General features: G+C 40.4%; 1 protein-coding gene across 7 annotated transcripts in view; it reads left to right on the top strand.

Moving 5' to 3' along the window:
* DMD (dystrophin) overlaps nt 1-14477 on the top strand; it is a 1961037-nt gene that overhangs the window by 1398650 nt on the left and 547910 nt on the right. For all 7 annotated transcript variants that reach the window (XM_025200207.1, XM_014518487.2, XM_025200208.1 and 4 more), the window contains one exon: nt 1503-1738. In XM_025200207.1, the coding sequence (XP_025055992.1) occupies nt 1503-1738 (236 nt within the window). The remainder of the gene's footprint in view (nt 1-1502; nt 1739-14477) is intronic.

The raw sequence follows: 14477 nt of genomic DNA, 5'->3' as shown, positions 1-14477 counted from the left end.
GGGGGGGAGGGCTCTAATACACCCATCCCACCCTCCAGCAGGGGCTGAAAACCCCCCAGACTGAACTTCCTCCATTCCCTTTCCCCCCTCCCATTCTGAAAACAGCTCAAGGCAGGCAGGGAAGCAGTGCAGACCAAAGTTATAGAAGATGTTGTATTTTGAAACCTCTTCATCTGACCCATCATGCAATGAGGGGTCGGTTTTGCACCTGATCAGCCATTTTTGGAAGCTGTCTGCAGATGTGCACTTGTGTTTAGTCATGGCTAATAAACTGCTTTCTGTGGCAAGATAGGACAACAATTGTCACTTAAGTCTGCTCCCTATATTATTAAATCCTGCAAAGGAACAAAGAAACTGAACAACGTTCTTTTTAGAAGTGGCTATCCTGATATTTTTCTATTACCCAGTGCTTTTACTGAGGCAAACATTTATTATTTATTTAATAAATATAGTAATCAACCTTATGATTTGATTATTTATTTTTATATCAGTGTATCTGCTGAAAAACAATGCCTATCCAATAAATTGCTGAGCAGTTTATTGAAATGGAATCAAATTCAAAGGGAAGTAGCAAGTCACCTGTTTTCCCACAAGTGGAATTTTCAGCAGAATCCTCCTCTGTCATGGGAAGGTTATTTCAGCCCAAGCACCTCACATATTAGTATTATAATAACATGTTGACGCTGCAACTAGAGCAGAGTCCAATCTTTCCAGGCACTGGACAGACACACTTTTAAAATCTGTGCATATAGCTTCACTTCAGGCAACAGTGTAGTGCAGAGATATCCGCCCTGGCTTTAAACAAGCTTTCTGTGCTGGAAACAACCTACCTACAGCAGCACAGAGCTCAGCCTGAGCTAATTTACCCTATTCATCAGTTAGATAAATTAGCCCACTCTGAATTCCATGTGGCCATAGCTAGACTACATATGGCATCCAAGCCAGCCTGGGTATCTTATACTTCACTGCAATCTGTGCTGTAGCTATACCCTATGTTTCCACTCAGAAAAGTTTACTATCTTGACAGACAAGATGGATGGAAAAAGAAAAGGCATGAAAGAGGAGGTTTTATCATTTCCATTTGACACCTTGAGAACCAAAGTCAAAGGAGATTAAGTGTTAGGAGCTCAGGCATACAGGGCTTTTATGAAGGTGTTAGGAACAGAACCTAGATTATTGTTTCCCAGTTGTGCCTCTTCATATACATGTGGTTTTTTATGCCACTTTTCATAGTACTGATGATTATAGTTATACAGTGGGATGAGAGGTAAAGATAGGTTCTCTGGGGGTGAATGAAGCCAGAGGATATTGTGGAAATCTTAAAATACCATTTATAATAAATTCATATATTTTTAATTTCATTGTTTCAGTGGATGTAACTAACATTACATAAACTCATTGACATACTTAACTTTCTAATGAATGAATTATATTACTGAAACAAAGAGTTTATCAGTCCCGTTATCCAATAATGTTACAATGTTAGCATTTTTTCCCCCCAGTAACTCCTGGTCAAACTGTTACTGTGGTTACGCAAACCACAGTAACCAAGGAAACCACCATCTCCAAACTAGAAATGCCATCTTCCTTGCTTCTGGAGGTGCCAGCCCTGGCTGACTTCAATAAGGCATGGGCAGAACTCACTGACTGGCTTTCTCTACTGGATCGAGTAATAAAATCCCAGATAGTAACAGTGGGCGATCTTGATGACATCAACGACATGATCATCAAACAAAAGGTATGACAGATATTTCAATGTGGATTTTTTAGAGTTGAAAGCTGAAAGCAGCTATTATAAAGTTAATAATTTCAGCAGTGAACACAAAAGAAACATTTAAATTAGCATTTGTAATACACTAAGTGCTGTTAAGCTTCTTTGTTATATAAATAGATTCAAAGATTTGAATATTAAGGTAACGGAGGAACAAAATATATTTAGTTTTTCATCATAAAATCACAATTCACAAATTGTGAGAGTGGTCCCTTTTATGAGCATATCTGTTGCAGTAATGAAATTGGATCTCTTTAATTCTATCTTACTTACAATAAGCCCATCACTGCAGTATCACAAGTGTAAAATACGAAACTCAGAAAAAAATGAAATATGTAGAAAGATCCAGGATTTAAACAGAAAAAAAATGTATTGCTATGTATCTTTATCTTGTTTGACTGTTTCTGTAATAACTTTCCGAGATGCTTGTATCCTGCTGTCATCCTGTTATAAAAAACTCCTCAGTCCCCTTAAAAGAAAAAGAACAGCTCATTAATGCAAGTGTTTTGTCAGCAGAATGGCTAAAGTGTTACTTATCTTTGAAAATACACGAAAATATGGAAATATATGTGTATGGGCAAAAAAACCCAAAACTTTAACTTCAGCAACTTGGTAGCAATAAAAGTAATTTTTTATTATATAGCTTGAAAGTAATTACCTGCCTTCCAGATTTAACAGTGCTCAGTATAAAAGATTCAGCTTGCCTGTGCAAAACTCTAAGTGTTAAACTTCCATTCATTTGAGCTCTTGTAAACTAAATTTAGGACTCTGTATTATAAAATACTTCTCAGTTTCCTCTTTTAAATCCCAGAGGAGGGAAGTTAAAATTCTCTCCCTTTATTTCAAGAGGAAAAAAAGAGAAAGAGAATGGAACTCTTTTATAGCACTACAAAGAAAAAAATAAAGAGAATGAAGCAATGTATGGGTCTGCAAGAGAGGTATTAGTAAATACATATAGCATTAGGGGTTTTTCTTGTTCTTTTCTTCTATTTCTCATTTTCATAACTTGTGTTTTTTATGGTTATTTTTGCCAGAGACTTTTGCTGTGCATTATCTTCATGAAAAGCAAAATATTTCTGTTCTCATCTCTAATCAGCGATCATAGAATCTGTCAATATTTTCAGTGAACATGCATTTCATTTCTTAAGAGCTGCATAATTCTATGTATGAGGATGATACAACATGATAGACTCAGGAAAGTCGATTAAAATAGTTTTTAAACTATTTAAAATATTATTTCAGTTGTTTTTTAAGTTATATGAAAAGCAAAGATAGGATATTTTGGATGAGTTTTGCATGTTTACATCCTTTTGCACTTTCTGTAAATGGCTTAGTTTTTAAGAGTGCATATTTTTGATACTTAGTTTTAAATCTCACTTTTCTTCCTTGTTCCTCCATTTACACAGCCGATCCTTCCAGAAGGCAGAAATGTTTACTCACAGAGGCCCCCTTTACAAAAATAAGTGATATCTAATGATCATAACATTTTCTCTTGGGCAGTAACCTTGTATTTGGTCTACATGCTGTAAAATGAATCATCTATATCTCTAACAGAGCTAACCTAAACATAGTTTTTCATGTAGAATATACTTTAAAGTACGTATATTTCAAGAAAGTGCAAAAAACTATGTTTAAGTGCAAATTGTGTTTTTGTGAATTCCACCCAGGGGGTTAGATCAAAAATTGATCAAATAAACTACAGTCAATCTTGTTGCTTGATTTAAATCAACCTACACAGGACTTAAGCAGAAGTTAGGTACCTAAGTCATAAATGGTGATCAAAATCAACTCTAAGCCAGCAGCAGCAAAATCATTTAATAGTTAGATTATTTATACACCTTCATTTTTGCCTGAAAGCTTACCCAGTGTCTTGACTTTAGGCTACTGTGTCTGCTGAGAAACAATCCAGATCAACCATTTAGACACCTAATTCAGTCTCTGACTTCTTAGATAGCCCTAGAGCCTGCCTCATGAATGTTGGCTGCTAAGAGCATGCAAACCATTACAAACACAGCCAGAGATGGTGGCTGTGGCAGAAGTTGATAGCCAGTTTGCTCAGTGGCGATGTGTAGTGGGTGCACGGGAGGTGCACATGCATCCCCTGAGAGCTGGTGCACCCGCTGACAAGATGCACTTCCTGCTTAGGCGATGGGCGGGGCAGCAGGAGGGAGCATGGGTGCCCTCCCTTAGAGTGCCAGCCAGGGAGTGGGAGCTCTGGACAAAGCACCACAGCCAGTTCCGGGAGCGCTGTGGCCATTTCCAGGAGCACCACAGCCATTTCCCATTTGGTGAGATTGGCCATGGGAGGACATCCCCCTGGTCAATGCAATCGGCCATGGGGAGACTCCCCCTTCACTCCCCCACCAATCTCTGACTCGTCGCTAGGGAGGCACATGCCCCCCGACTAAGGTGGCATCAGTAGCCAATGAATTTGCTATTATACCAATAATAAAATGGCCTGAAGGCTTCTCCAGAAAGGAACCTCTATTCCAGGCTCTCTGTGTCCTGAGAGGGCTGAAACTCACATCTCCCATTTCCTTTCAGAATTTCCTAATCGCAAAACTACAGAGTAGTCTGAATGAGGATCCCCTTTACTTTTCTTGTTAAAGATGGACTACTGGGCAGGCACTAATGCAGCATTCATGAGGCCAGAAGAAAGCAAGCAAGAGGAAGCATAAACTTGTAGTCCAAGGATGGGCAAGTCCTGTGTTGCACTCCCTACTACCAGACTTAATTATGTTTCTAACCAATGGTTGTCTAATGTAAAAATGGATGAACCGTCCTGATAGCTCAGGAAGGCTCTACCCAGGATATTTCCTGTAACCTGGCAGTAAGCAGTCTCCTGGGAAGTGGCATAAGTAGTACTTACAAATCCCCTCTAGGTATATAACAACACTAGAACCTGGATAACCCACTTTCTGTGCGACTGTTGTAACCACTATGCTATTAGGCAAATAAAAGGAAGTCTACTGACAATTTGAATAGAATGGAAAGTGCTAAAGTTTATCCTTAACTCAATGCTACTGTCCCATATATGCCCTGGTTCAGGCAGGGGCTTCTTCTCTGAGCATTATGGATCTCAAGATGACTGAAAACCCATACACAGTTAAATTCCATGCTGGTCAACTAGTGTTTGGTGCTTCCATTTTTTAAGACTGAATCTGAGGTACCTTGAAGGATAGTTTAATTGTGCAGAGACCTATGCTATAAACCTTTGTCTTTGTAAAGCATCTCAAATTGTGCATCCACACATTGCGATGCCCCAAACTATTAGACACTTCTGTAAATATCGGGCTATTTTAATACCATTCCTTTCATTTATTTTCTTTTCCTTTAAAAAGAACGAGACATGATTCCTTTAACAAATGCAATCAAGAGTATTTTAAACCTTCAAAAATACCATTCTCGTTGCAGTACATTAAAAAAGGTGTCTTACAAATCATTGAGGTTAAACAAGTGACCTTAATCTGTCCTTTCCTTACGCAGCAACATATAATGTTATTGAAAGTAAATCTCTCAGGGCATTTTGGTCAGGTTCATTTCACGCTGATTGTGTCACAAGATCATAGTCCACTAACTCTACCACATTTATGGAGGAAAAAGCTTAAGACATCATTAGCCCTCAAGTGAACTCAGTTTGTAAGTGTCCCTAGTCATTTGGAATTGTAAGACTGGTTTTATAATAACTTAGAGAAGTCACATGTAAAAATAAAATAAAATAATCTCATTTTAGTGTTATCTTTCTATTTTAAAACCACAAGCAGCATAGAATGCAGGAAGCAATGCATATGTAATGTGGTGGAAAGAAGTTTTTGTACAGGAAAAATAGATCTGTATGCCTTATAATTTAATCCTATCTATCATTAATTTTTTGTTTGTGAAAATATCATTGAAACCAGATTTTTTCCCATAATAAATATATCTTTCTCTAATGCAGATGTACTAAAACATTTAGAGAAGAATATACCAACAGGCAAATGGATGTCTTATGTGCAATTTTAATCAGTGCTTTTCAACCTGGTATACGTGCTGGAGTTCAGGGTTGGTCAGCACGTGGTAGGTACTGGTACATATTGAAAATGGTGTTAAAACTCTTCCTAAGGAATGAATATGCAGAGATGCATTGAGTGTAGGTGATACAAGCAGCAATATTTTGCAGGTATAGGTCAAAAAAGTTTGAAAATCATTGCTTTAAGGAAAAGACGCTTGAAATTCAGAACTTAATATTGGCATGTATGACTTTTTACCCCATGGAATCATCAAGGGAAAAATACTGTTCTGTACACATTGGCAGTACAAAAAGGATTGATCTTGTGCAATGTTGGGATTCAAGGTAGTGATATAAGCAACATTTCTGACAAAACAAACTAAGTTCCTGTCTATAACCTTCATCTCAAGTTAAAGTTGAGGCAAAATGATTAATATATTTTAAGGTATAGACTGCTTAGAGAAATGATGGAATAAAGTTCAAATCAATTGGCTTCAGATGATGCCTCATTATAGTCTCATGACTTTAGAGCAGTCAGGAAATTTTAGGCTCAAAGAGCCATTTATTTCCTATGTAAAAAAGAAAAAAAGAGTGGACACAGGGACAGGTTCAATAAATTATTCTCTTCTGCTTTATTATGGAAAGGTAGTAACTCTTTCTTATTTAGGAGTGCAGGAAGCCTCTGTTATAAAGGTGTATATGGGCATCCTTAGAAATTTAGCTTGGAACATTTTTCCCCTAAAATTTACCAGATTTCCTCTGAAAGCAGTGATTAGTTAGAAAAAAATCAAGGTTTTGAGCATGGGCAACTGGTGCCTCCAGTGGCCATTGAGCAAGTGGGGAGGTGGGTTCCCCTGTGGCCAATCTCACCAAACAGAAGCACAAGTGGTGCTCCCAGAAGTGCCTGTAGTGCTTCTCCTGGTGCCCCCACTCCCCAACCAACACTCACAGGGGAAACAGGCGCTCCCACCTGCCCCCCTTCCCGTTGCCTAAGTGGGGAGCGCTGGCTGTAAGGGGGTACACCAGCACTCTCAGGGCACCCCCATGCACCCCCTAAGCATAGCCACTGGTTTTGAGTTAAACAAAATATTATACTTGCTTGAGGCTTTTTTTCCCTATCCCTTCTGTCTCTCAATTCCAAAATAAATTGTTACTGCCCTTCCACCTTTTAATATTGTTAAATGTAATTGAAAATACATGTACCAGCTGTCTTCTGAGAAAACAGATATCAGTTAAGCAATGTTATTAATGATTTCCACTTTGGATTTGTTGGGTGGAGTACTGGGCTCTTTGATTTTCAACTATAGATATCCACTATTAACTTCTCAGGCAGAAGGATCAGGTACAGTATATTTAAGAACATGATGTCTTCTAACAGATGCAGTCAAGGCCCTTCTGGAGCTAACAGCTAACAGAAGCCTCTTATTAGCTCACAGAGCAGTGTGTAAGAGTTAGTAGTAGTACAGTATAACCTCATAAATCTGGATATCAAAAATCCAGAATTCTAGAAAATCCGACACATTGGGGAGTAGTGGTGGCCAGTCCCGGAGCAGCAGAGGGGGAAGCTTCCATGTGGTGGCTGCCGCTGCCATCCATCACCCTGCACCGCCATTCTGCATGTGGCTGCGGCTCCAGGACCAGCTACTGCTACCCCCCTCTCCCCACCACCACTCCATGACCATCCCCGGTCCGGTTTCAAAAATCCATCGTTTTCAAATTTCCAGCAGGTGCTAGGTCCCGAGCATGCTGGATTTATGAGGTTATACTGTAGTAGTATCATCATCCTTGAACCAAGAGGGACGAGGTCACCTACAGAGAGCTTCTGGTCTCTGTAATTACCATGATAGTTTCACTAAAAGTACCACAATAACACCATTATAGACTCCCACTGTATTGGTCCTTAAAAAAAAAAGTTGAAAAACAGAGAGAAACATGCAGAGGGGGTGCAAAATTCAGATTTGGACTGTGGTCAGGTAAAATACATGTTGATTGGGAAGTGAAATTCTTCTGTTGCCACTCCAGTCTGTGGGTTGCATTGTTAGCATCACTGTCTTTTGCAGCCACATGCCTGAGCCTGTTATTGAACCAGGCTTAGCCTGTCCTCATAACAGGACTGGAATTTAAATTAGGTCTGCATACTTCAAGAAGATAACATTGGTATTCCTCTGCTAGTGCTCAACTAGCAGAACTCTGTGGCCACCCTTATTCAGGGATCCTGTGATATGGAGAGCCATGAGCCAGCCCTCTTCATCAGAGTGAATTTGACTCTGGATCTTTTCACTCATGAGTCTAGAGTGATTATTTATGTACCTTTTACAGTGTCAGTGCTGTTCTTTTTAACATGATATAATGAGGTGTATTATTATTAGACTATGTAATGCTGTTCAGCTTGTTAACTGAACAATAATTTCAATTTAAAAGAAATACTGAAAGGTTGGCTTATGTGCTTGAAATGAAAAATATATTAATAATTAAGTGGAGTTCTAAAGACACTAAAAAGGTTAGAACAATGATATCTTCATTTTGAAAGACCTTAACATTTTACAGAAGACAGCAAAATGGAGGGGAGAAAAAAACCATCTGTCATCCCTTAAGCTTACTCTTAAAGGGTAGAAAATGCAGTGTGATAGTCTAGAGGGACCTGTACCCAAAAGAAAGCTGAGTCTTTAAAAAGGGAGGGTGGAGGGGAATGAAAAACTTCCATGACTCTGAAAATTGGACCTCCTGGGATAGAGAATATATTCCAGGGGACTCCTTTTTATTGCTGCATAGCCATAAAGTAAGCAGATATTTTAAAATAGTTTTGCTAGCTTGTTATGCCATATTAGAGAATAGGGTTTTTTTTTCCCTGCAGTAATAAAAAAGCTGCCGCAAAAAAAGGTCTCTGGGAGAGGCAACTAGCAGCCACTAATTTTTCTGTTTTGGTAGAAGCATCTGCAAAATAATTGTACTTGTAAAATATGGTACAAAACTAATTGAAGGAAACAGGAAACATTTAACATAGCAATTTGCTTCCGGTCAGGCTCTAATCATCAATTTGAAACAAAATGCATTAATAGTGACTGTGGGTCATTTCCCTCTGATTGTTGTTGTTGGCCTAAGGGGAAGTGATCCGGTACATATCTTGTCAAATATGGTTCCATTCAAAAAACAAACCATCACAGTGGGCATATATTGGCAACACTATTAGCTCAGTAAAGAGAGGATGCAGACAGTGAACTTGATTGGGGATCTTTAGAGCATTACTAAATTGTATTTGTATGCTGAAGATTAGAAGTTTGCTTTTTCACTCTCCAGGTTATGCTTGTTCAGTATCTAATGGATTTTTGGTAGTTCCTTTATGTGACCCATGGAATGAGTACAAGGACTCCAGTCTGGTAAAAGTCTTAGTCGTGACTGCTCCTCGTGAATTCTCCTTGTTTAAAGGTGTTGTTATTTATTATTTTCATTGTAGTACAAATTCAAATTCAAGGTCAGAATTCCATTGCACAGTGTATAAGCACACACAAAATGGTCCCTGTCCCAAAGAGGGACATTACTTTTTAATGTCTTCATCAGCGACTTGGACGAGGGAGTGAAGTGTACTCTGTCCGAGTTTGCGGATGACACAAAACTGTGGGGAGAAGTGGACAAGCCGGAGGGCAGGGAACAGCTGCAAGTGGACCTGGACAGGTTGGACAAGTGGGCAGAAAACAACAGAATGCAGTTCAACAGGGAGAAATGCAAAGTGCTGCACCTAGGGAGGAAAAATGTCCAGCATACCTACTGCTTAGGAAATGACCTGCTGGGTGGCATGGAAGTGGAAAGGGATCTTGGAGTCCTAGTGGACTCCAAGATGAACATGAGTCAGCAGTGTGACGAAGCCATCAGAAAAGCTAATGGCACTTTATCATGCATCAGCAGATACATGATGAATAGATCCAAAGAGGCGATACTTCCCCTCTATCGGGTGCTGGTCAGACCGCAGTTGGAGTACTGCGTGCAATTCTGGGTGCCGCACTTCAAGAGGGATGTGCATAACCTGGAGAGGGTCCAGAGGAGGGCCACTCGTATGGTTAAGGGCTTGCAGGCCAAGCCTTATGAGGAGAGACTGGGGCACCTGGACCTCTTCAGCCTCCGCAAGAGAAGGTTGAGAGGCGACCTTGTGGCTGCCTATAAGTTCATCACAGGGGCACAGAAGGGAATTGGTGAGGTTTTATTCACCAAGGCGCCCCCGGGGGTTACAAGAAATAATGGCCACAAGCTAGCAGAGAGCAGATTTAGATTGGACATTAGGAAGAACTTCTTCACAGCTAGAGTGGCCAAGGTCTGGAACGGGGGGAGGTGGTGCTCTCCCCTACCCTGGGGGTCTTCAAGAGGAGGTTAGATAAGCATCTAGCTGGGGTCATCTAGACCCAGCTCTTTCCTGCCTATGCAAGGGGTCGGACTCGATGATCTATTGAGGTCCCTTCCGACCCTGACATCTATGAATCTATGAAGAGTTTATAATCTAAGATTATTTACAACAGCTGGCTAGAAATTGAACAGAACCAGTTGTGGATCCAGGTATGGGGTAAAGGGGTGCATTCCTCCCACTCCTCATTTTAGCTGTGCTGCACATGTCTAGCGGGCTCTGAGGAAGCAGCCTGGTCAGCGCAGGCTCTTACTGGGGTTCCACACCAGCTCTGAGCTCACCAGCTGATCAAAGCAGTATCTGGCCAAAGTCTTTGCTTTTCCATGGCTCTGGAGCCCAGAGCACAAAAGCTGTGGCTGTTCACCCTTTCCCTCCCTCCCCCCTGAATTCAGCAGCACGAAAAAGGAGGGGATGAATGGCAGTGTCCCTGTTCAACCTCTGGGCTCTGTGCTGAGGAAAAGCAGGAGTTCTGGCCTGACACCATGTAGAGAACTAACGTGTAGCACAACCAAAGGCATGGGTCAGACCACTCCTGCATCACCCTGTCTGGATCTGCCACTGAATGGAACACAAGGAAACGATGAATCTATACTGATCATCTTGAGAAACAGTAGTCGCAGTAAACAAATGGACTAACCAAAGCACTGATGAGTTTTTGTGTGCTTTATGAAAGAGGAGAATTTTCAAGAGACTATTTGTAGCAGGACAGTGAACTGTCTCCATGGATATTATAAGGGGAGGAATGGGAGAATGTGTTAAAGACGCATGTTGGAAAGTTTTAGAAGTTGGTTAGCAAATATAGCGTCATTTGTGAAATAAGGGCAGGAGTCAGTGTTTTGATTTTGTAAATACGGAGTCAGGTATGACAGAATCCTACAAGTTCCTTGAGAGTTTAGATTGCCTATGTGCCTTGCTGGATGGGGGCCAAAATTCACTGGAGGGAACCACCCAGTTCTGGTCTGCTGCAGGGCCTGGGAAGTATATCGCATAGCCTAGGTAATGCAAACAGGCTTCAGATGTCATGCAGGACCAGAACAGACTCTTATGCAATCTGAAATCTTTATATTTTGGTTTTAATAATATACTATATAAAAATAATGATAACTACAAGCAAAAATAGGAGTGGTTCTTTTTTTATTCAAAACTCATTAAGATCAGAACAGCTCCTTTGCTTAGTAATAATGCAATGTAGAAAATTTGAATCCAGTTGTAATCATAGAATGCAAATTAAAACTGCAGAGACTGACTGATATACTTGCTCATTTCACAGGGGAAAAGGAGGAAACAAGGCTTCCTCTGTAGGAAAAATAAACATGATGTCCCAGCAGAGCTTTTTAATGAAACTGAACTTGAAACAGATAGTTCTTTTAGGAAGGGGATGAATATTTTCCCAACCTTTTGTGAAATATTCACTCTGGAAATACTACCTATTGATCCCAATAGATACCTGATATGAACACTGGTCTGTAATAGGAATAATATGGACTCTGGAATTTTGCATATGAGTAGAGAATTCCCTCTAGAAGAAGGTCAGTCATAAGCTCTGTCTAATTACTAATTTCACTGTAGTGTGACTGGGATGGGCTTGATTCTCAGAGGCAGTCCTGAGCTTATCAAGGAGGTGGTATAGACATGTCCTAAAGCTCCTTTGAGAATCCTCTGTTTAATTTTTCCTTGAGAATAAATTTATTAAGTAAGAAGTGAATGGTGGAATTTTGCAAAGAACATTCAATGATATAGGCTCACATTTACCATTAATACTGAGTGACTCAGGCTAAATGCAGAAAGGAGGGGAAGGGTTAGGGGGAGGTTACATTGGGTTCCAGATGGCTACCTGATATAACTTAGTTCGGCCCAGTGTGAGCCTTGTGCACAAACTCAGTCTCAGTGATCAGAAATCAATCTAAACCTATAACTATACAGAAGTCTGTGTGTACAGACCAGTCTAAAAATTTCAGAACCTGGTCTAAAATAGACCTGGAGTGATTATAGTATCCGACTTACTCCATCTAGGTTAGACTGGAGCATGGAACTTCTATACAGTCATCTACACAGCCCCAGGGCTGGGAAAGCCCAGCCACCGGCCCCGGCCCCAGTGCTGCACTTTTCAGACCCCTCTGCCTAGCACTGGGCTATTTGAGCCCTCCCAGGTCCTTGCCCCCCACCCCACAGTCTAGCCAGCCCTCCCCCAACTCCCCATCCTGCATGCTGCTCCAGGTGCCACTGGTTTTATCAGCATTCACTGCCTCCAGGAGCTAGGAGAGTAAGTCCCACTGTGGGGAGGGATGGGGATGTGGGTTCACCAGAGAGGGGTGGCTGGTCTGTGCATGTCCCCCTGACCCCAGCAAACCCTCCCAGACCCTAGCAACCCCCCCACAGATGCTCCCTGGTTTCCCATTCCCTCCACAGATGCTACCTACCCCCCAACCTCTCTGCAGACACCAACCCCACTGAACCTGCTTGCCCCCCCTATTCCCCTAACACCCCCACTAGCCTCCCCATCCTGACTTATGTTAGACTGGGTGGTCAATGTCATCCCAACCCCCCTCTCCCCCAGCATGTCTGCACTTAGCCCATGAGTCCTGCATCCCATTAATCATTTTCTAACCCACATATACATTTCTTATTCAGCATAATCCATCTGCTAATCATATGTTAGCAACTCATATAATAAGGTGGTTCTGAAGTAAGAAAAAATTATAGAATACTGTCCCTCTAGATTTTGTAAACTAAAGGAGAGGAGCTAGTAGAGGAATCCTGAGATCAACACAAATATGTATTTAGGAAAGCATACTTTGCCAATATAGTCATCTAGTTATTAGTATATGCCTGCCTTCTTAGAACCTGTGCAAAGATCAAAGTGAGATATGGTATTTCTTTGTATTTATAAATCAGATTCTCAGAGCTAAGCATTTCAATAAGAAGTGTAAGACCCAAGAACTACTTCTAAATAAAGAAGAAAAGATGTTTGAAGATTTTCATACTTCACACCCCAAATTTGGGGGGGGGGGGGCACAGATCAATAAGATCAATAATATTTTAGTTGTTGGCATAACCAGTGTCATCTAACAGATAATGGTGTATACTGTACAGTACTTCTAAAATATTAACATTGCTCTCTTTCTATGAAAGGGGATACTTGTACAATAAAAATAACTTTTTTGTCAAAATTTTGGCAGAATTTGTCAAAACAAGCCTCTCAGATCGTAATTACTTATATACTTAGGTAAAGCTTATAAATATATTAAGTGTACATAGAAGACAGACTGAAAGCTTGATTAATTCAAGATGTTACTGGGACAGATCCTAGCCCATGTTTCCTGAACAGTTAAGAATAGCCCTGAATGAAGCAAAAGTAGCAGAGGGTTGTATGACTGGATCTCCACCAATGCCTTTTGAAACCACTAGCATACAGGATATTTTGGAGGTGTGGCTTATATATTGCTGAATTTCAGCCATCCCTACTAGGCAGTACCAGAAATCAAAAATTAAAATACCTCTGAGGCTTAACTAGGCTCGGAACCACAGGACAAAAAATGGGCATACAATTCAGGACCTGAGAGTAGGATTAGCTCTGGGAAAGAGCTAGTTTGTATAAAGTGTGAAGGAGATTTCACCTTTTACCTAACTCTCTATTTATCTATTTTAGTTATGTATCTATATATTTAGGTCCATCCAGGAAGAGCACCCACCAACTGCTGAAACTTTCTTAGCCTGACAAAGGATTTTTGATCCCAAAAGCTTGCTTAATAAATGTTTTCCAACTATTTAAGTTGGTCTAATAAAAGATAGCAGATTCACCCAAAGAGCCTTGTCTGCCTATATATTTAGTAACATTCCATGTGCTTTCAGTCTGCACAAAGAGTTTACTTACTTTGGGGATAGTTTAGTCCAATCGTCTCTTAAGACTGGGTCTGTGCATAGTGGCATCATGATGTGTTACAGGAATCAGTTAAACTGAAGATTGTTTAAATGTGTTTTTGCTGCCCAAAACTGCGAAGGTCAGCCCTGGGTATTATATCCCACTCAGCATGTTAATAATGCAGTTAGATGTTTCATATAACTCATAGCACATGCTGACCTCATCTCTGTTCTTAAATAGATTTTTTTCTCATTTTAAAGAATTGAAAATGTAGAGGGATGAAAGAAATATCAGAAATGGAAAGGAAAATAATATTTCTTTGTTATAGTATTTTCATTAGTGGTTTTATTTTTTCAGTGGGATGCTGTCTAGCTTCCTGTGCCATTGAATATGCAGTGTGGTAAAGCAATACTAATAGCTTTGTTTTACTGAAATGTCGCAGGTTGTGTCCTCTTCCTCCCCC

The sequence above is a fragment of the Alligator sinensis genome, unplaced genomic scaffold (genome assembly GCF_000455745.1).
Source record: "Alligator sinensis unplaced genomic scaffold, ASM45574v1 scaffold746_1, whole genome shotgun sequence".
Taxonomy (NCBI): Eukaryota; Metazoa; Chordata; order Crocodylia; family Alligatoridae; genus Alligator; species Alligator sinensis.
The sequence above is the reverse complement of the archived record's forward strand: the minus strand, read 5'-3'. Positions and strand labels throughout refer to the sequence as shown.